This window comes from Athene noctua, chromosome 23 (genome assembly GCF_965140245.1).
Source record: "Athene noctua chromosome 23, bAthNoc1.hap1.1, whole genome shotgun sequence".
Lineage (NCBI taxonomy): Eukaryota > Metazoa > Chordata > Aves > Strigiformes > Strigidae > Athene > Athene noctua.
In genome coordinates, this window is record NC_134059.1 from 2,790,512 (window position 1) to 2,811,362 (window position 20,851).

Genomic DNA, 20,851 nt, shown 5'->3' on the forward strand with positions numbered 1-20,851 from the left:
CTTTAACCAGAAAGCTGAGGCCTCTAGCCCTGACCAGCACTACCCTGGAGAGAAGGGAGCCGGGACATAGAACTGTGCAGGGTGAGCATGTGGACATGGACATCCACAGCACACAGCGCACCAGGAGCCTGCAGAGGAGCACACGGAGCTTTCTGACCCTTAGAGAGCCTTGGTCACTGACTGCGATGGATGGAGAAAAGCCCTCGCTAAGTAGGGCCTAAGGGAAAAATCAACAAGGAAGGACCAAAGGTCCAGCAAATCCCTAGGGCTGACATAAGCACTCAGAAAACAGCATGGGAAAGCGCTGCTGATTGATGAACAGACCTGATCTCATTCTTCAAATCACCAAAGATGACAGAAGTTGGAGTCCTAACAAGAGAATTTTTTTTTTTTTTTTCTGCAAGTCAGCTGAATACACCAAGCACACCTACTGCCAAGGAAGGCTCCTGCATGAGGACCGGCTTTCTGCCCTAACAGGATCCATCATCACACACTCAGGGGCTAAGAGAGGATTTTGCTCTTACGCTGTTGAAACTTGCTCTCCAGCTTGTTCATCCCAAGCTGGCACAGCTGCTCCCCCTCAGCAGTGATACATACATCAAAATTAGCCAGGCCCAGCCCTACCTCTGGAGAGAGGGGGAAAAAAAACATGTTAGAGGCACGGCTTAGCACATTCACCAACACACCCCGCGTCCTCCACCCGGGGTGGGAGTTACCAGAAGAGCTCATCCGTCCCTCCCAGTTCAGGAGCATTGCTCTCCTTGGTGCTCATAAGCTGATTTTAGAGACAAATTCCACTAATCTGGTATTGCTGCTCCCTCATTAGATGGGAATTTGGGGGAGTGGCTCCGAGGGACTGCAAGGCAAGTGCCAGCAGAGGCCAAATGCTGCAGAGGCAGGCTGCAGCAGGGCCACGCACCAGCAGCCTGCTGCGCCCTCGGTGACACGAAGCTGTAGGCTAGGGTACCCGTAGGACATCCTTTGATTATTACAAGCTGTTCCTGGAAGGAAGAACACTCAGAGTTTCCCCAGCTCCTCAGTTATTGTCTTTTAAAATCAAATAGAGACTGCAAAGAGTGATAGCAAACCACAGGAGAGGGATGCAGAGAAGGTTATGGGCAAGAATTTCTCTAAATGCTACCAAGTTGGAGCATGAGTGCAGTCACCCCCAGGGTGTGGCTGGCCAACCCACAGGGAGCATGGCATGAGATCCTCTTGCCAAGACAGTGGCAAATGAGCAGCACCAGGGATGCAAAGAGTGGTTTATCAACACTGCCTGAGCACCTTGATTCTTCCCTCTCAGCTGTGCCAGAGACTGGGTAACTGCTGCCAGTGCCAGCATCCAGAGAGCTGGTTTGGGACCACCTAGATGAGAAGACTTTAACTACAAGATATGGGAGAAATAGAGCTCAGGACATCTCTGAAGACCCCAAGGCTGTTTGTGGCTGAGGAGGCTGCCTACTTTCAGACCAGGAAAGTGTGACCAACAGCTCTCTCCTGCCCCTCCTGCCGTTCCCTCCATGCCACGCTCTCTCCCTTTGGCCTCCCCACCCAGCAACGTCAGCCCTTCCATCTCGGAGGGTGATTCCTGGGAGGGGGAGCACCACTTTGCTGTAATCAAAGGGCACAGGGTAAACAAGCAGCGCTCCTTACTCCGAAACACTCACTCACCTGCTCCTCATGCTGACCGGCCATTTCTAGTGCCCTAGTCTTTCCTGTGCACACAACCTCTTCCTTGTTGAATTACTGACACTACGAGTCAGGCTCTGCCTCGCAGACCTGTGTGACATGTCTGATGCAGCCCTGCTCCCCAGGTGTTAAGTATCACCAGATTAAGCACGTGGGGCTGGAATATAAAATATTCAAGAGAATAGCAGCAGATTCTCTTGAATCAATGCTGACACCCATGCACAAGGAAAAATCTGCAACTCTCAGCAAGACTTTCAAGAATCCCCTGCTCCTGGTGTGCCACCAGACATCACTCAGACTTCAAACTTCAGCCTCAGATGTTCAGCCCTTCTAACAATCCTAGCTCTTGTGCTTATCAGTCAAGAAGAAAATAGCAAATGTAACCCTACTGCTGCATGTTTACCACACAGAAACTGCCACACACTCCTACAGTATCTCAGCAGTGTAAGACAACCTGAATCTAGTGAAAACTTGGTGTTTGTCACTCACCCTTGCAAGAAAGCACCTCTCTCCTCCTAGCACATTCAGAGTACAAACAGCAGCAAGTGCATCTCCAGGTATGAACCTAATTCAGGCCTGCTAGGATCCATAAACATGTGGATTACAGGGAAGATACAGCCAGGTCATTGCCAATAGGGAAGCAAAACCTGAGATGGTCTTCCTCCAAGGGAAAGGAGCAGCATTTCCTGATCCTTGCAGGAATTCATTGCCCCTTTTTGCATGGAGCAACGGGTCACCTCGAAAGAAACATCTAAATCCCAATGGACCCTCCTCCAGGTGCAGCACTGCAGTTCCCAGATCAGCATGAAGGCGTCCTTCAGCCCTGGCAACAGGCATTCATTTTCTTGACCACAGTCCCATGCTTCTGGCTCAGCACACGCACCCATTTCACCCAGTGGACAGTGGCAGATGGCTCGGTGGACACACTCTCTGTGCCCAGACTCCACCCTTGAAGGATGGACAAGTAGCACATTAAGGTACTCAACTGACCTGGCTACCAAAACTGCTCGGGATGTCAGCACAGCTGGGACAAGCAGCCTCAGCACAGCAGAGAGCAGGCCAGGCACCGGCACTGCTCTGCCCAATTTTTTAGGATGCTGCAAGGCTAGAGCCTGGTAGGCCTGTGCTGGCAGTCCTGGGAAGCTCCACTCTCCTGGGAGACGGTTTCTGTGACAAGAGTTTGGGGGGTTTGGCAGCCCATAGGCTGGGAGCACTAACCAGAGGTGCCCACATGTGGGAAAGGGAAGAACAGATATCTGTGCCCCTGATGGAAGACAACACTTAAGGGGGAGTAGCCCTGTATTTCCCTTGGATATAACAGGTGGGATGTACGTAGGCTTCATCTGGAGGATCAAGAAGGGCCCGAGACAGGGGTTATAATACAGTGGTGAGGGTTGCCATGATATAAATATCCTTACTTAAGATTAGCGTGCAACGTAAATGTTTCCAGCAGCAGCTGGTATTGATAGCTTCAAGGAAGGAGGTGTGAGATCACTTACCATGGGACACCCTGATCAGGAAGAGGCTGGCTTATGCTGCCATGCACACTATTATATTTTTTGAATGTAATTTGCATGACTACTCTGCCACTCCATCAGCACGCTCAGATATTAGCAAGGAATTCACTTATAAAAGCCTTGTATTTGTCGTTCCTCTGTTCTTCCATGAACACACATAGGCAATACAGGGTGAGAGATGAACTTATAGAGCCATTTCATGTGGAAACTGCAGCAGACATGGATTGGCATTCAGGAGTTGGCTGAGCTTCCTTCTCCAAAATAAATGCTTACTCATGGTAGTTTTTACTGAATTATGGTTTAATTTCATAATATACTGTTGCTATGTCTGTACAACATTGTAGAAAATATAATCAAAAAGAACATTTCAGCCCCACATAAATGTTTGACTGGCTGGCTGTGGATCCAGTGGCTTTGAGTCTTTGGTCAAGACTCTCCCATCTTCTAGATGCTGTCATCAAAGTCCATTTGGTGTTAAGGCCACAATGCTGATATGTTTGTACAGTCATCATCACATTTGTGCCTTCCAGTCTCTTCCACTCAGTGATGGAATCCCCCAGCCATGGCAGAGGATCTTTGGTGGTACCTCATATTTCTGCTCAAACATGGAAGATTTTTTAACCTCTTTTTGCATTAGGCAAAAATGTTGTAGCAATGTCATGAGGTAGGGGCAGCTATGTTTCAAAGGTGATACTAATGTGGTAGTTTAGGACTGATATTTCCTTTTTTACAGCACTTGCTATGGTATGTTTAAGTACAGCATTGATCTGCTCACACTAACACAACTGGTTCTAGATTTCCATTCATTCCCATCAATGCATTTTCAATGTGAGTAGCACTACCCCATGTTAGCCTAGTCTGGGAATTTATCTCTTGCCCAGATAAAACTACCAGCCAGATACTCTTTTCAACTTGGAGGTTAAAGGAAATAATATACCTAGCTGCTACTGGCAGTGGAATACATGCAGAACTGCTTCTACCTGAATTAGGAAACCTGCTGAGAATTATGTGGAATATAAAATGATTGCTCCAGATTAGAAAACCACACACTAAAAAGCCAGCTTCATAGATGTCTGGTGTCAAGAAATATTCTTGTTGTAGCCTGACAGCAGGTGAGGGTGGTGGCTGAATGATCTCTCACACCTGTGTTCTCCGCGGAAAGTTTAATTTTGGCCAGTTCTATTTCCTCTCATCTTCTGTGTTCCTGAAGCTTCTCATCTGTGTTTTAAAGGTCTAGTGTAAAGCCATGATCAATACAAAAAGACACAATTTTCTTAAAGCTTTTTTCCCCATTTTGTCTGCATTGTAGCATCATGTTTGACATGCAACTACTGGATCTGAAAAATAAAACACTCAGACAATAGTGCACATCTGCAAATAAATACATAGCCTTTGTATAGAGCCAGTTCTCAATAAAACCTTCGCATTCACCAAGTAGTGCAGAGATGTTCTCAGAAGGCCATGCTACAGGGTGGAGTCTGAAAATAAGAGAAAGAGAGAAGTAGCTCAATATTGTAGTGAGGGATAATCTATACGGTACACTGGAAGGGAGACCTGAAATGTTACAGGGATGAAAAGACCAATGTCTGCAAAAGGATTACAGGGGTTTAATCCATTTCTGCACTCATCTAATCCCACCATGGTATTCTCAATTACATTAAAAGGAAAATATTTGACTCAAAGTAAATGATATTTCTTAAAGAACTAAGTAAAATTGCCAATGGTATTTATCCATAAATACATACAACATGTGTCAACTCAGTCAGCTACACCGATTCACATCAGGATCCCCAATGATTCTATTAACTTACACCCCGTCCCTCTCTCTCCTCCCTTCTCACTGCCTCTGGCCACCCAACACCAGCTGTTTCCTCACCACTTCACCTACCCTTGCACATCTTGCAGGATCTTTTATTCTGCAGCTCCTGCACAACAGAAAAATCTAACCTAGATATTACCTTACCAAATAAAGATGGGATATTTCTTTCTAAAAGATTTGCTCAAGGTCATCCAAAACCTCTGGCTCATGTAGATATCAAGTGGTTTTCTCATGTCTGCCTTTTCATTTCTATTTTGGTTTCATACTTGATGACTAGTAGGTTAACTAAAAATTTAATAAAACAATCCAAATATACACTGCCTTATAGGAGGTTGCTCTTGTAGGTAAATAAAGCTGTATGGCTACAGATTTTAAGGCATCTTGACAGCAATGACATCACGCAATGAAGAAAGAGAAGCATTAAAGACTGTTACCTTTAATAGTGAGGAAGGCTTTGCTGAATGCATGGCCCGATTCATTGGTGGCTTCTACCATATATTCTCCTTCATCCTGTTTTGTGACACCTAGAATGACCAGGGAGCAGACACCAAAGTCGTTTGTGCAAAAATAGGTAGGATCATTGGAGAGGTCTCTACTGTCCTTGTACCATGTGATCTTTGGAGGTGGGTGGCCTCCAACTGCACAGCTCATATGGCACTCACTCCCCGTAGTCACCACGTGAGGCTTCAACCAGACAAGGAATCTCGGGGGCTGGTTTTGATTAACTCCCCTGTATTTCTGTGGTTTGACTTGAAATTCACCTGTAAAAAAAAGAAAAACAACCCAGCAACATACAAACACACACTGAGCTACTGCTTCACAGCAATAGAAGTCAGGGTTTAAGGGGACTGGTTTTCAATCACGGCACTTGGTTGTGCAGAATGTCTGGCAATCTGCAAATTGCCAGGGATGCCATGTACCTATGGATGGAAATCTGTCTTTCTTCTCAAATTAGCCAGAATTTAACTCTGAAGTCAGAAACTTCAGTTTCTTCAAAACTTAAATCCTAGATTTTGCTAGGAATTAATTTTGTGGTGAATGACATGGTATAAAGGCTGGAAATAAAGGATCTTTCTGCATAATGCCAATGCAGAAAGGGCAAGTCTTCCCTGCCAAACTGGAATTTCTTAGGGTATCTCTGTGCTTTCTTGTTCTGAGCAACTAAATGTTCACAGGAGGAGAGACACATTTCAGGACGGTGTATTAGAAACAATAAAAGAACACAAAGCATCACAACACAGAGATAAATACTCATAAAAGCTGTTTTACCTTTAGGTTTTCGAATACTCCAAGGATGCACACTTTCAGATGGACCACTGGCTCCCAAGTCATTTTTTGCCACAACCCTAAAGTAGTAGTCCCGGCCTGGGACCAGTTTGGTGAATGTGAACTTGTTGGTGTAGATCAGGTCACCCACCACGTGCCACAAGCCCTTCTGTGATTCACGTTTCAGGACTGTGTAGTAGATATTACTTTCCCATTTCTCAGATGGTGATGGCTCCCAGGTTACTGTCACTGTATTTGGTACATTCTCTTCCAATCGAATAGATCCAGGCGATTGTGGGATATCTGTCAGATGAAGCAATAATATCAAAAATGTAGGGAAAGTGGCACATTACAGAACCCTAAAAACTTTGAGTCCATTCTCTGTCTGGGGGCTGACTAAACATCCTGGTGATTAGAAGGGACAAAATTTGATTCCTTCTCCAGTCACACAAACTCATTTGCTATTAACTGAACTTCTGCTACATTACATCTGCGTGGCTGAGCCTCCTTCCCTTCTCATCAGGAGGAGACAAGGGCTGGGACAGCTAAACTTTTTCACCTCTTAGGGAGACAGCATATGGAGTTGTTGTAGCTGTGACTAAACGTCCTACAGCCTGCTGATGACTGACCTTAGACTTTTACAAAGAGCATGATCTCTTCTGTGGTTTGCAGTACCCACCCGCGTGACCTTACCTTTTCGAGCAAGGAATACCTGGAAGCCAGGTATAATTTTAATCAGTAGATTGCTCTGTCCTGCAGACACAGCCAAGCAATATCACAAAGCGGCCAGACTGGTGGGAAATTGCACTGCAGTTCTCCCTGTGCCTGCATGGCTTAACTGCATCAGAGCTCACCCTGCTGAGCTCAGTCTGTTGCCTACTGCCTACTCGCAATAATTCTGTATGTATTTATGGTAGTGAGTTACCTGTAACTTGAACTTGGAAACTGAATGTTTCTCTTTTCCCTAACCCGTTCTGGAGCTCAACAGTGTAGGTGCCATTGTCGGCGAATTCAGCTGCTCTAATCAGCAGCTGGGTGGTACCATCTTCGGTGTTTACTGTAGCCCGTTTTGGAAGAGGAAGCCCATCCTTTAACCAGGTCACCAGTGGATCTGGAGATGCCTGTAAAGAACAACATGAGTTATAGCCCCTCTTTTGCCTCCACATTTCATCTTTACATCTTTATTTTCATTATCTTGTCCCAAATGTATACCTACCTGATACGGTAAAGTAATATTTAGAAACAGGGATCCAAGGTGGATCTAAGAGTCTGGGATAAAGGGCTGCTCTAAAGTTTCTTTGTAGCTTTTCTCTTTCTCTGTGTCTTTTAAGAATGTTATTGTAGTAAGGTGTTCAGGTTAACTATGTCAAACAAGGTGTGCTAGATCAAGAACAACAGATGACATCAGCAGTTAATATTTTCTAGTTTTAAAAAGATCTGCCAGTTTTGGGAATCAAAAACTTCCTCAAAGTCTTTATTTCCATTGAGCCATCTTTGGTCTCTGTTCTCCAAGAGATTAGGAGAAAGGCCAGCAAATACACACACTTTGGCACTTTGGCTTCATCAACCTCTTCTTGATATCCCAGGCTTTATCTCTGTTGTTCCAAGCTTACATCAAAGCACACATGATTTCTGTCACTGCATGCCTATTTCCCAAGTCATATAGCTTAAGTCCTGGTGCTTAATAAGACAAACACAGTCAAGAAGATGTTGCTAGAAATGCTACCCCAAGGTCTTCTGAGGGAGTCGGAGGGAAATTAACTGATTTTTAAACTCTTATGTATGACAGATTAGTACCAGATGATGAAAATATTGATATGGTTGGATGGACAGCATTGTGCCTTGTTTGCAGGTTAATGAATGAACATAATGTCATGAAACACTAATGCCAAGAGCGACAGCTGAATTCCTGTTCATGTTTTCCTCATGCAGAAAGTACACACAGCACAGGTAGGTTAAAGGATTTGCCCAGTGTCTTCTAAACAAAATTCCATGCCAAGAAAACAGTATCTCAGTTTTCATGTCTGCTCTTGACTACAACAAAAAAGCAGGTGGGGAATTCTTACAAACATTTGATACTTACTTCAAAGGGAATATTCACTCGGATGGTATTTCCTGCTTTTATAACCAGAAAGCTTTTCACTGTGTCATCTATTAGTAACCTGGGAGAAACTGCGAAAGACAATGATTACAATAAGAAGTTGTACATTATTACAGAGTCACTGGCTGACAAAATCATATTCATGTGTTCAATACCCCTAATGCCTTTCCAACAACTAGTCTGCAGGCTGTTGAAAAACTCATAGTAGTACTCTGGAAAAAAAGGCTCCTTGATTCAGTACCAGAGTTTACACCTTTCAAATTTTATTACTAATTATTTATCACTATGACTAAACAAGGGGAAATGATGTAAAAATACATTCACAACAATGTTTGTATACATGCGATGTCTCCAACACGAAGAAATCGGCTCTTTGACAAATTTTATCCCATCACATGGACGATCTTTTGTGTAAAATGACATCTGGGGAAAAGGAAGTTGCAGTGGGCACTTACGAAATACATGTGCAGTGCACAGTACAGAACTTCCCTAGGAAACTGGCCTAAGCATATTAAAGATAGTATTTTTTAGTATTTTAAATACTTTTTCTTTCTTTTCCCTTTTCATCAATACAACTTACTGTTGTATTTAGCATTTTTCTAAAAATGCCAAATACAATAGTGCTAAATTGTCTTTAGCATTTCTACTTTGAAACTGAAAAAACTGCTTCCCAGATGGACTAATATATTTATCTATTTACTGACTGATTATAAAAGGAGTTTCCAGGCATAGGTCAAAAGCAGACATTTTCACTTAGGACCCAAGCTGAGGAAGATTAATTAGAGAATAGAATTATAGAATAGAATAGAATAGAATAGAATAGAATAGAATAGAATACAACCTCATAGAATTATCTCTTACTTATGTATTTCTGCAATGTTCCCAAACAGCAGGAAAAACCCCCCAGAGCTACAGATTGCAATTAAAGATGAAAAAGTGAAAATGGTGAAAACTTTCAAACTATAAAATTAAAAAGGAAATTAAAGTTTACAAGAATTGCAATTTAAAAGAATGAAATAAAATGTTTAATTACACAAGACTGTATAAAAATAGACTGAAAACTATATTTTCCCCTTAAAAGAGCATGGGTAGGCATAAGGTATGTGTGGTTTCCGTCTGGTGATCGTGACTGTGGCATAGCTCCTCACAGGGGGCAAAATGTAAATCCAAGGAGAAAATAGAGTTTTGGGGGTTCTTTTATCATAAAGAGTCTTTAACATGAGCTGAACACTGTGCATTGCACGTTTCTTCAGTTAAATCTTCAGAATTTCCTGATGAGGTGACCAAATAAGACCATACTCTAGAGGAGCTACGTCCTGCTACAGCCTGGCACTTGAAAGAGCCTGGCACTCGTCAGAGTGACCTACAGACCTCACCTGCATCCTGTTACCTATAGAGTGACCTCGTTCATTCTGAAAGCAGCCCACTTTGGCTTACCCACAGGGGAAGGAGCTTCAAGGTGAGCTTCAAGCTCTGCAGGTTCCCCCGGGCCACCGTCATTGAGGGCTCTCACACGTAGGAAGTACACCTCCTTGGCTTGGAGGCCTTTAACTGTGTAAGTGGTCGTCTCTATGGGAAGAGTATTGCATTTGGTCCAGTTGAGGTTCTTAGAAGACCGCATCTCCACCTCATAGCCTTTCACGTCGCTCCCATCTTTTGCTTCAGGTCTCTTCCATGTCAACGTGACACTAGTGCTGTCACTGCTGCTCACTTTAAGGTCCTGCACTTGACCTGGAGATTCTGAAAAGAGGAATTTTATTTAAACTATTTTTCTAGGATTTCTGTCCCCTCTTTTCAGTCACTTCCTGAGATTCCCCAACATTCTTGAAGTGCACTGAATATCCACCCTGCTGTCTGGCCTCCACCTCGTCCCGGTTCTTCAAAGCTGGGTCCAGGTGCCTGCTCCTGCCAGGCACACAGTACAATCTGCAACACTCCTGAAACAGTCTGCAACCCATCCTGAATACCACACTGCACATAACTCCCATACAGGGAGTCTGCCACATCTTGACTTACACATCACACAGGAAATCCTCCCATTCCTTCCTCATGCTGACAGCATATTCTCAGCCATGAAACATTCCCCAATTATTTGATCTTTGTCTTCACATACTTTTACAATGCATTTAAAAACATGCCTCTCCACACTAACATCATCGCTCTACATTCAGCTGTAAGTATGGCCAAGCCAGAAGGATGGGGGGCAGTGCACTTACTTGTGGAATCCCGTGCAAAGACAGGCTGTGAGGGTTCACTGGCATCTCCTATGCCAGCAGCATTGACAGCTGACACACGAAATTCATACTGCAGACCTTTCTTGAGACCGGTCATTTTCAGCTTCTTGTCTGCAGAAAGAAAAGGAGCATGTTGGCTCAGGTAAGCTGTTCCCCAAGCAGGAAAGGGTGAGACAACAATGCTGTACTTTACTCCACAGAGAACTGTGGACTGAGTTAATTCTCAGGAGCCATGTATAAATGCTGTCACTGATTCCCCTGCCCTTCCCTATCCAAGTGCATATGTACTTACTGGGATATGTTCCTTTCCTGAAAGGTTGCAGAGAGCTGGGGATGAGTCTCTTGAGCCAAGGACCCAGCACCAGGCCCAGAGGGAATGGCCTCAAGCTGCCCAGGGCAGGGTCAGGCTGGCTCTGAGGAAGGATTTCTGTGCAGAAGGGGCTGTTGGGCGTTGGAATGGGCTGCCCAGGGCAGGGGGGAGTCCCCGGGATCCCTGGAGGGGTTGAAGAGTCGGGCTGACCCAGCACTGAGGGATCTGGGGGAGTTGGGAATGGTCAGGGTGAGGGTCATGGTCGGGCTGGAGGAGCTTCAAGGGCTTTTCCAACCTGGATGATTCTGTGAATCTGTGATTCTATGTTCATTGTATTGCATTTCAAACCAAACAGCACTTGAGAGCTATGAAGTTAGAGAAAGGATAGATACTACTTTTCCTCACGTGATAATCCTAAACTCTTCTATACCAGGTAAGAGCACTAGCTTGCACCTGGCAGATATTGCTAGCTATAGCCAAAACACATTTTGGAGCTCATACACATCACTTGTGGTTTTTTATATTCCTTGCATGCATAAATTCCTGTCTGCCAAGTTTCTAGCACAAGGACGGAGGACAGTAGTTCTGCATATGAAGACTTTAGTTCCAGAAATTGGAGCCATCAGTTTATCTTTAGAGGAGCTACATCCCAGGCTGCAGCAGTGAGCTTCTCTGCACTCTTCTCCAGCCATATGCTTGCACACAGCCTAGAAAAGTTCATAAGCCTCCTCCCAGGCATTCAGCTGTATATAAACCCAAAAGCTGGCTCTGCTATGGCACAGCCATGAAACCTTAGTTGTGAGACAAATGTAGTTGTAAGAAAACATATACACTAGAGCTGTGAAAGATAAGAAGGTAAAACTTCAGACAGGGGTAATATGTTTGCAACGGGGACAGTCAGCAGCTCAAGAAATCCAGAGGAAAAACACTGATGTGAAAAGTTATAAGATCCTAAGGTGCTACTGAACCCAGCTGACCTTTTTACTTTTTTCAAGTCTTCCAGTGTGTTCCAGGATTGAAGCTACTTACCTGCTATAGGCACGTTGTTGACTGGCAGCCAGGTCATGGTACCCTTCTTGCGTTTTTGAACAATATATCCCACAATTTGGGAACTGCCAGTTTTACGAGGTACTTTCCAGGATATTGTGATGGTGTCTCTGCTGGCACTGACAATCTCAGGGGGATCTGGGGCACCAGGTGAAGCTAGAAAGAGATTAGTTTTTCATTACTAGCAGGTATATTTTTATTGCAAGACAAGGAAGTGTTCTGTGTAGTGTCTTCTTCCAGTTTCCCCAAGGTATTCGTATGGATGTGTTCTGAAAACCTGACTGAGACCTGAAGCTGTGTATCCTATTCCTCACACAAACAGGATCCAGTATGGATGTCTGTTTGTGAATCTTGTTTTCATGAAAGACCTGCTGTCATCACGACTGACAGCTCCACTGTCAGCCTATGGAGTGAGGCATGTCATTCTTACATGGTAGGAAAAGTCAGCATTATTCTTGCTTTTAATGACAGACATGGGAAACAGAACGCACTTTCTTAGCCCTGTGCTAAAGCATTCACAATACATAGGGCTTCTCATAATCATGAATAGAAATAGAAATAGAATAGAGCACTGCTTTCTTTCTAATACTACATTTAGGCTCATGACAAAACTGTTTGGAAATCAGGGTAATGAAGTGGGCATGCTGAAAAACACTGCGCATACACCACACTCCTTTGCCTATAGAGTTAAGAAAAGGCCTCATGTGTTCCCTTTGTAGCCACCCCAGGAAAAATTTCCTCTGATCTTGATGCATATTGCATTTGCCCCAAGAATCTTGCTTTCCAATTGAGAATGGAGCATAACTGAGAATGTAATGCCATCTCACTCAGCATCATCAAAGCCTACAATAAACTTCTAGTCTTGATGTTCAATCTCCTCCGACTCGTGTAAAGACTTCACAGCTGTGATTCAAGTTTAGCTCTGTAGCAACATCCAAAATGCAGTGAGTTTTCTTTGATGTCAGCTTTGATAATGAATTTCCCAGACGGTTGTCAAACACAGTTATGAAAAGTTCTTCCTTACCTTTACCGACAGCCTTCACTTCATCTGATTCCAGCGCATCACTAGTTCCCTCAGCATTCACAGCTTTCACCCTGAAGTAGTAGATCATGTCTTGTTCCACTTTGTTAGTAGTGAAGGTAGTACAGCTCTTAGGGACTTCTCCCAAAGTCTCCCAGTCGTTCTTGCCTACCTGCTGTCTCTCAACAATGTAGCGTTGCACTGGTTTGCCCCCATCATCTTTTGGGGGTTTCCACTGGATGGTGATGTCATTTGCAGAGCTTTCTACAATTTTGAGGGGTCCTGCAGGTGGCTGTGGCTTGTCTGAAAAGATGAACACAGAGAGACTATGAGTTGGCTCCAAACCCAGACATGCTCCTGGGTTTGGAGCAGATGGTGTCTCTTGCTCATGAGCTGGGAGACTCAGTTTCTGACGGACTAAATGCATGGTTGCAGAATGAGGGCTGGGCACTTGAATTGCCTCTTCAAACCTTCCACTCTTCTACCTTTCGATAATGGCACGGGGTGGGGGGGAAGTGGGGTGAACCCAGGTCCTTTCTCCATGGGCTAATTGTACCCATAAGCACTGCACCAATTCAGCTTGCTTATAAGGAAGAACACCATTTCTGGTCTTCCAAAAGAGCACAGACATTTATGGTAGGGTTGAATTTGGCCACGGTAATCTATTTCAGATTTGCCTGTTGCACATAGTCCCATCTCCCACAGTCACCCAACATTCAAAACTCAGCTGCTGAGGCTGTGCAAAACCAAACTAGATTTGTGTCACCTTGAATGAAAGGGCAAGAAATATGTCAGCCTTCTTTGCTTGTACCCTGATTTAGTGAAAAATTACAGTCTTGTACATTTTGGCACACCCAGTAACTCTAGATTGTCACCAGTGTTAATGGGTTCCCTGCCACAGTTTTACAATGAGAGCCTCAGTGAATGTTGAGGGGCTCTTACCTACTACCACGAGCTTTAAGTTGATCTCCAGGACCCCACTGTCATTCTTCAGCCTGACTTTGTAATCTCCACAGTCCTTTCTCTCACTGCTGGAGATGGACAGCATGGTAAAGGTCTCTGTTTTATCAACACGAATCCTTGTGTCGTCTGCTAGCTCCATTCTGTCCTTTAGCCACGTTGCTCTGACTGGCAGCCGGCCCTCAAAAGGGATCTTGATCTTTACTTTTTCCCCTGCCTTGGCCACAGTAGGAACACTTGTTAAGTTTTTGAGGAGAACTTTGTCAACCTGTGGAGGATCTAAGCAGGTGATACAAAGTCATTAAAAACTGCAATTCAAAGAGGATAAGGCTCACCTTGGACTAAAGGTCTTCCCTCATGATGCTGCCAATAATGCTTAGAAGCTTACATTTGGACCTTTACCTTTAGTTGCACACTCAGTGCTTCCCGTAAATACATGTACTTTTTTACAGGATAATTATCACAAGGTATCTGCAGTATCATACTGTCTCTTTCACTGGAGCAAATTTCTCATAGGAAATACAATAAACACAAGGATGAAGAATATGGTCTGATAAAGTGTTATGTGCACCCCAAAATCTTTGAGTTAATAATAGAAACTAATCAGGAAGCCTCCCTGGTTAAATTTGTACATACAAAACCCACCACTCTGTAGAAAAACTATCTCCTATTTACATGGCAATTATTTACAATTAAGTTGTCTCAATAACCGATTATAGGTCTCCAAGAAAATGTATTCTATTTAAAGAAAATGTGTTATGCTTAAAGCACATCAAGGCTAGCATGTCACATTGGTAGCTTGAACAGACTCACCTTCAACAAAAATTGAAGCTTCAGTTTTTATATCTCCACCTTCAAACCTGTATTTCCCAGCATGAATATCTTCCACTTTGTTAATAATTAGCTTGTGGACTAGACCTTCCTTTTCAATAATGATTCCATCCATGCTTGTTAACTACAAGGTAAAGCACAGAGACCCATTCTTAAACAAGAGGAAAAAAGAGGGCGATCCAAACGTAAATGGGACAGACAAAAAGTTGAAATGTAATTGAAAAGATTTATGAATAACAAGCATGTTTAATCACAATAATATTCTGGGATTACTCATCTGAATGCACCGAATATAAGCATTATCAACATACTCTCCACAAAGACTTTATTCAAAGTCCATTAAAATAAATTTTAGCAAAATCTCCAAGCTCTCTTTCTCTATTCTTAATGACAAAAACTTTGGTCCATGATCAGGTATGCCACCTCAGAACTCCTAAAGTATCTTCTGGATCCCACGACTGGAATTACTTTTTCAGTGGTTTGGAACATAGTATATGATGTCTATGCTTGATCTTAAGCACTAATTTGAAAGAACACTCTTCACGTTATGCCTCCCTGAAGGATCTTTTGAAGACTTTTCCCTTGCTTTTTTTCTCTCATTCACCAAGGAAAAGAAAAAATATAGCATTGAAAGGAAAAGACCCACACCATCTCCACTCATCCAAAAAAAAATGGAAAACAAAAAGCTTCCTGTTGTCAGCAAGAATGGAAAGGCCATGTAGCAAGAAGGGGGAGAAATCTTGCTGGATTTCTATCAAAAATTTTATTATCAGTAGGCTCTTGCAGAATCCTTCCAGGGCCACACTCAGACTACAGTAAAACTAACACCTTGACACAACACTTAATAAGAGGTAGAGCCAGAGAGCAGAGCATTGCTAACCAAAGAAAACAGTAGCTAGAGGATACCTACCTTTAATCCATCTTTAAACCAGGTTCCTGTCACTTCATCTTTACTGACAGTGAAAGACAGCTCAGCTGGTTCCCCTTTCAGGACACTGACATCAAGTAACCGTTTGTTGACATAACAGCGTGGTGCTGAACATTCAGAAAATAAAATGTTGGAAATAAGCTAACTCTGTGTTACACTGACAGAGAGAAATGTATAGATGAAAATGCATGTGAGGAGAAAAGAGAGCTTCTTAAAAAATATATATACTGTAGTCATGACAGGCTTTTGTACCACAACGCTGTGGGCCAGCTGGCATAAACTCATTGTGCTGAAAGGATGTACCAGCTGGCCTGCACACAATATAGTCCTAACGTCAACCCAATAGGCAATGGATTCATCAAAATCACGTTATCCATCTACAGATTTGCTATTTTAAGTCTATGCTCATTCATTGTCTTGGCTCCCTCCACAGCCAGTGGGAAAAAATAGGCTACTCCAGGATATGGATATACTACTTCATCGGTCTTTTCCTCTGCATTGAGCAGACACAGGGCTGCCCAACCCCTTCCCTCTAAGCAGCCCCAAGTCATGCTATTCTCTACCCCTGTATTCCTCTTTCCCTTCCCCAATTAACATCCTCATCCCCTCTCTCATAAACATTCCACCTCCTCCCCCATTAACTCCAATTTTGTTGATTTTACTTCTTTATTTAAGTTTTGTTTGCCTTGATAATTTCTAATATGTCAGCAATTCCATTAGGTGAATATTCCTCTTTGGTTACACATTTGAAGTTTCTAATTTCTACAATTTCACATTATCATCTTGCTAGTGTAGCCACTAGTCTTAGTCAAACACCTGCATACACGTTACTCTCCTTTTATTATATTCAACACCCTATTATTTCTGATGCTACAAGAGAAAAGAGCTCTCTATATTAGGCTCAATGTGCATATTAATCTAATATAAGCAGGCACAGATTTGTTTCCAGAACTTGGAAAAACACAGATCTTTGCACTAGATGTTAGAACAAATAAAGTGAAACGATGTTTAAATTGGAGGAATATCAAAGAAACATGGCCATATTCCTTGAAACTACATGGAACTAGTATGTCTGTGAACTGAAATCTGTTCGATGTGGATCTGAATCGTTTATCTGAATGAAGAGATGATACCCATTTAAGACAACTTAAACCAAGATCATTTAGACTTTTAAAGCAGTTTGATCTGAGCAAATTTGTAAGGTCAAACAGCAAATCAGTGGTAGAATTAGGAACAGATTACAGTATAACCAAATTTCTACATACAGCTACATTTGTCTAAACCATAAAATTTGATTTCGCTCCAGGATTAGGAATATGAGCATGCAAATGTAAAGCCCATCAATACAGGTCACCAATTAAGCACGTACCTTTCAGATCATCTAGGCAATAATATCTTCTTTTTCCCGGACTTTCTGTATTCTTGAAGAAATCATTTGCTTTGATATCAAGGTCGGGTTCCTGTTTTCTCTGGTTTATTGAAGGAGGTCCGGCATAAAGATCTGACATCTGACCATGATCCAATGACCCTTGAGTAAGACCACCTGAAATCCTCCCACCAACTGCTCTGTTATAGGATTTAATCCCTGGCCCTCCAAAGGCAGAATTTTTGCCATAAAGGGAGCCCAACTTTTCTAAACCTCTTCCCGCACCCCCAGCATCTCCTTGACCTGAAAGTGAAACTCGGTCACCAGATGAATCTTTGTTCCCTGATCCTCTGAAATGACTGGCAGTGCCCTTTACAGTTTCACGCCCAGTAGAAGATTTCCCAGGATGTGAATCCAGCCCATATTCACCACCTCGTCCAAGAGCACCTACCACACCTTCCTTACCATGTAACTCCCTTTCACCAGCACCTAATCTGCCAACACCACCTGCACCAGCCCTACCTCCAGCTGACCCACTGTCCTTGCCATGGAGAGACCCAGTTCCCCGTACTGCAGAGGCACTGAAATCACGACCTTCTGAGAAGGCATCTCCTCCTGCTCCACCTATATATCCCTGAGCTCTGCTCCACGTAGCATCCCTGCCGTGGAGAGATCCCATTACTTCTTCAGACCCAAAAGGGAACTGAGCACCTCCTGCTACACCCCCAGATGGGACATCATCCCTTCCATAGAAAGAACCAATTCGCCCACCACCACCTACACCAGCACCACCAATGCCAGGCCCAACTGGGACACCATCCTTTCCATAGGGAGAACCAACTCCTCCTGCACCAGCTACACCAGCACCACCAGTGCCAGCCCCAACTGGGAAACCATCCTTTCCATAGGGAGAACCAACTCCTCCTGCACCAGCTACACCAGCACCACCAATGCCAGTCCCAACTGGGACACCATCCTTTCCATAGGGAGAACCAACTCCTCCTGCTCCAGCTACACCAGCACCACCAGTACCAGCCCCAACTGGGAAACCATCCTTTCCATAGGGAGAACCAACTCCTCCTGCACCAGCTACACCAGCACCACCAACACCAGCCCCAACTGGGAAACCATCCTTTCCATAGGGAGAACCAACTACTCCTGCTCCAGCTACACCAGCACCACCAGTACCAGCACCAACTGGGAAACCATCCTTTCCATAGGGAGAACCAACTCCTCCTGCACCAGCTACACCAGCAGCACCAGTACCAGCCACAACTGGGAAACCATCCTTTCCATAGGGAGAACCAACTCCTCCTGCTCCAGCTACACCAGCACCAATAACACCAGCCCCAACTGGGAAACCATCCTTTCCATAGGGAGAACCAACTCCTCCTGCTCCAGCTACACCAGCACCACCAACACCAGCCCCAACTGGGAAACCATCCTTTCCATATGGAGAACCAACTCCTCCTGCTCCAGCTACACCAGCACCACCAATACCAGCCCCAACTGGGAAACCATCCTTTCCATAGGGAGAACCAACTCCTCCTCCTCCACCTACACCAGCACCACCAATGCCAGCCCCAACTGGGACACCATCCTTTCCATAGGGAGAACCAACTCCTCCTGCACCAGCTACACCAGCACCACCAGTGCCAGCCCCAACTGGGAAACCATCCTTTCCATATGGAGAACCAACTCCTCCTGCTCCAGCTACACCAGCACCACCAACATCAGCCCCAACTGGGAAACCATCCTTTCCATAGGGAGAACCAACTCCTCCTGCACCAGCTACACCAGCACCACCAATGCCAGCCCCAACTGGGAAACCATCCTTTCCATAGGGAGAACCAACTCCTCCTGCTCCAGCTACACCAGCACCACCAACACCAGCCCCAACTGGGAAACCACCCTTTCCATAGGGAGAACCAACTCCTCCTGCTCCACCTACACCAGCACGACCAATGCCAGCCCCAACTGGGAAACCATCCTTTCCATATGGAGAACCAACTCCTCCTGCTCCAGCTACACCAGCACCACCAACATCAGCCCCAACTGGGAAACCATCCTTTCCATAGGGAGAACCAACTCCTCCTGCGCCAGCTACACCAGCACCACCAATGCCAGCCCCAACTGGGAAACCATCCTTTCCATAGGGAGAACCAACTCCTCCTGCTCCAGCTACACCAGCACCACCAACACCAGCCCCAACTGGGAAACCACCCTTTCCATAGGGAGAACCAACTCCTCCTGCTCCACCTACACCAGCACGACCAATGCCAGCCCCAACTGGGAAACCATCCTTTCCACAGGGAGAACCAACTCCTCCTGCTCCAGCTACACCAGCACCACCAACACCAGCCCCAACTGGGAAACAATCCTTTCCATAGGGAGAACCAACTCCTCCTGCACCAGCTACACCAGCACCACCAACACCAGTCCCAACTGGGACACCATCCTTTCCATAGGGAGAACCAACTCCTCCTGCTCCAGCTACACCAGCACCACCAACACCAGCCCCAACTGGGAAACCACCCTTTCCATAGGGAGAACCAACTCCTCCTGCTCCAGCTACACCAGCACCACCAACACCAGCCCCAACTGGGAAACCATCCTTTCCACAGGGAGAACCAACTCCTCCTGCACCAGCTACACCAGCACCACCAACACCAGCCCCAACTGGGAAACCATCCTTTCCATAGGGAGAACCAACTCCTCCTGCTCCACCTACACCAGCACCACCAAGACCAGCCCCAACTGGGACACCATCCTTTCCATAGGGAGAACCAACTCCTCCTGCTCCACCTACACCAGCACCACCAGTACCAGCCCCAACTGGGAAACCATCCTTTCCATAGGGAGAACCAACTCCTCCTGCTCCAGCTACACCAGCACCACCAATACCAGCCCCAACTGGGAAACCATCCTTTCCATAGGGAGAACCAACTCCTCCTGCTCCACCTACACCAGCACCACCAGTGCCAGCCCCAACTGGGAAACCATCCTTTCCATAGGGAGAACCAACTCCTCCTGCTCCACCTACACCAGCACCACCAGTGCCAGCCCCAACTGGGACACCATCCTTTCCATAGGGAGAACCAACTCCTCCTGCACCAGCTACACCAGCACCACCAAGACCAGCCGCAACTGGGACACCATCCTTTCCATAGGGAGAACCAACTCCTCCTGCACCAGCTACACCAGCACCACCAAGACCAGCCCCAACTGGGACACCATCCTTTCCATAGGGAGAACCAACTCCTCCTGCACCAGCTACACCAGCACCACCAAGACCAGCCCCAACTGGGACACCATCCTTTCCATAGGGAGAACCAACTCCACCTACACCAGCTACACCAGCACCACCAAGACCAGCCCCAACTGGGACACCATCCTTTCCATAGGGAGAACCAACTCCTCCTCCTCCACCTACACCAGCACCACCAATGCCAGCCCCAACTGGGAAACCATCCTTTCCATAGGGAGAACCAACTCCTCCTCCTCCACCTACACCAGCACCACCAATGCCAGCCCCAACTGGGAAACCATCCTTTCCATAGGGAGAACCAACTCCTCCTGCTCCACCTACACCAGCAGTACCGATGCCAGCCCCAACTGGGACACCATCCTTTCCATAGGGAGAACCAACTCCTCCTGCTCCAGCTACACCAGCACCACCAAGACCAGCCCCAACTGGGAAACCATCCTTTCCATAGAGATAACCAACTCCTCCTGCTCCACCTACACCAGCACTACCGATGC

At 45.3% G+C, this 20,851-nt stretch overlaps 1 protein-coding gene across 1 annotated transcript in view; it reads right to left on the reverse strand.

The window, feature by feature from the left end:
* Nucleotides 1-501: 501 nt before the first annotated feature.
* IGFN1 (immunoglobulin like and fibronectin type III domain containing 1) overlaps nucleotides 502-20,851 on the reverse strand; it is a 32,900-nt gene continuing 12,550 nt past the window's right edge. Inside the window, exons 13-25 of the mRNA XM_074925820.1 lie at nucleotides 17,093-17,866; nucleotides 15,706-15,830; nucleotides 14,778-14,919; nucleotides 13,947-14,243; nucleotides 13,008-13,307; nucleotides 11,966-12,139; nucleotides 10,609-10,737; nucleotides 9,830-10,132; nucleotides 8,375-8,463; nucleotides 7,217-7,412; nucleotides 6,295-6,594; nucleotides 5,460-5,786; nucleotides 502-626 (exon numbers count right to left, since the gene is read on the reverse strand). Of these exons, the coding sequence (XP_074781921.1) occupies nucleotides 502-626; nucleotides 5,460-5,786; nucleotides 6,295-6,594; nucleotides 7,217-7,412; nucleotides 8,375-8,463; nucleotides 9,830-10,132; nucleotides 10,609-10,737; nucleotides 11,966-12,139; nucleotides 13,008-13,307; nucleotides 13,947-14,243; nucleotides 14,778-14,919; nucleotides 15,706-15,830; nucleotides 17,093-17,866 (3,281 nt within the window). The remainder of the gene's footprint in view (nucleotides 627-5,459; nucleotides 5,787-6,294; nucleotides 6,595-7,216; nucleotides 7,413-8,374; nucleotides 8,464-9,829; nucleotides 10,133-10,608; nucleotides 10,738-11,965; nucleotides 12,140-13,007; nucleotides 13,308-13,946; nucleotides 14,244-14,777; nucleotides 14,920-15,705; nucleotides 15,831-17,092; nucleotides 17,867-20,851) is intronic.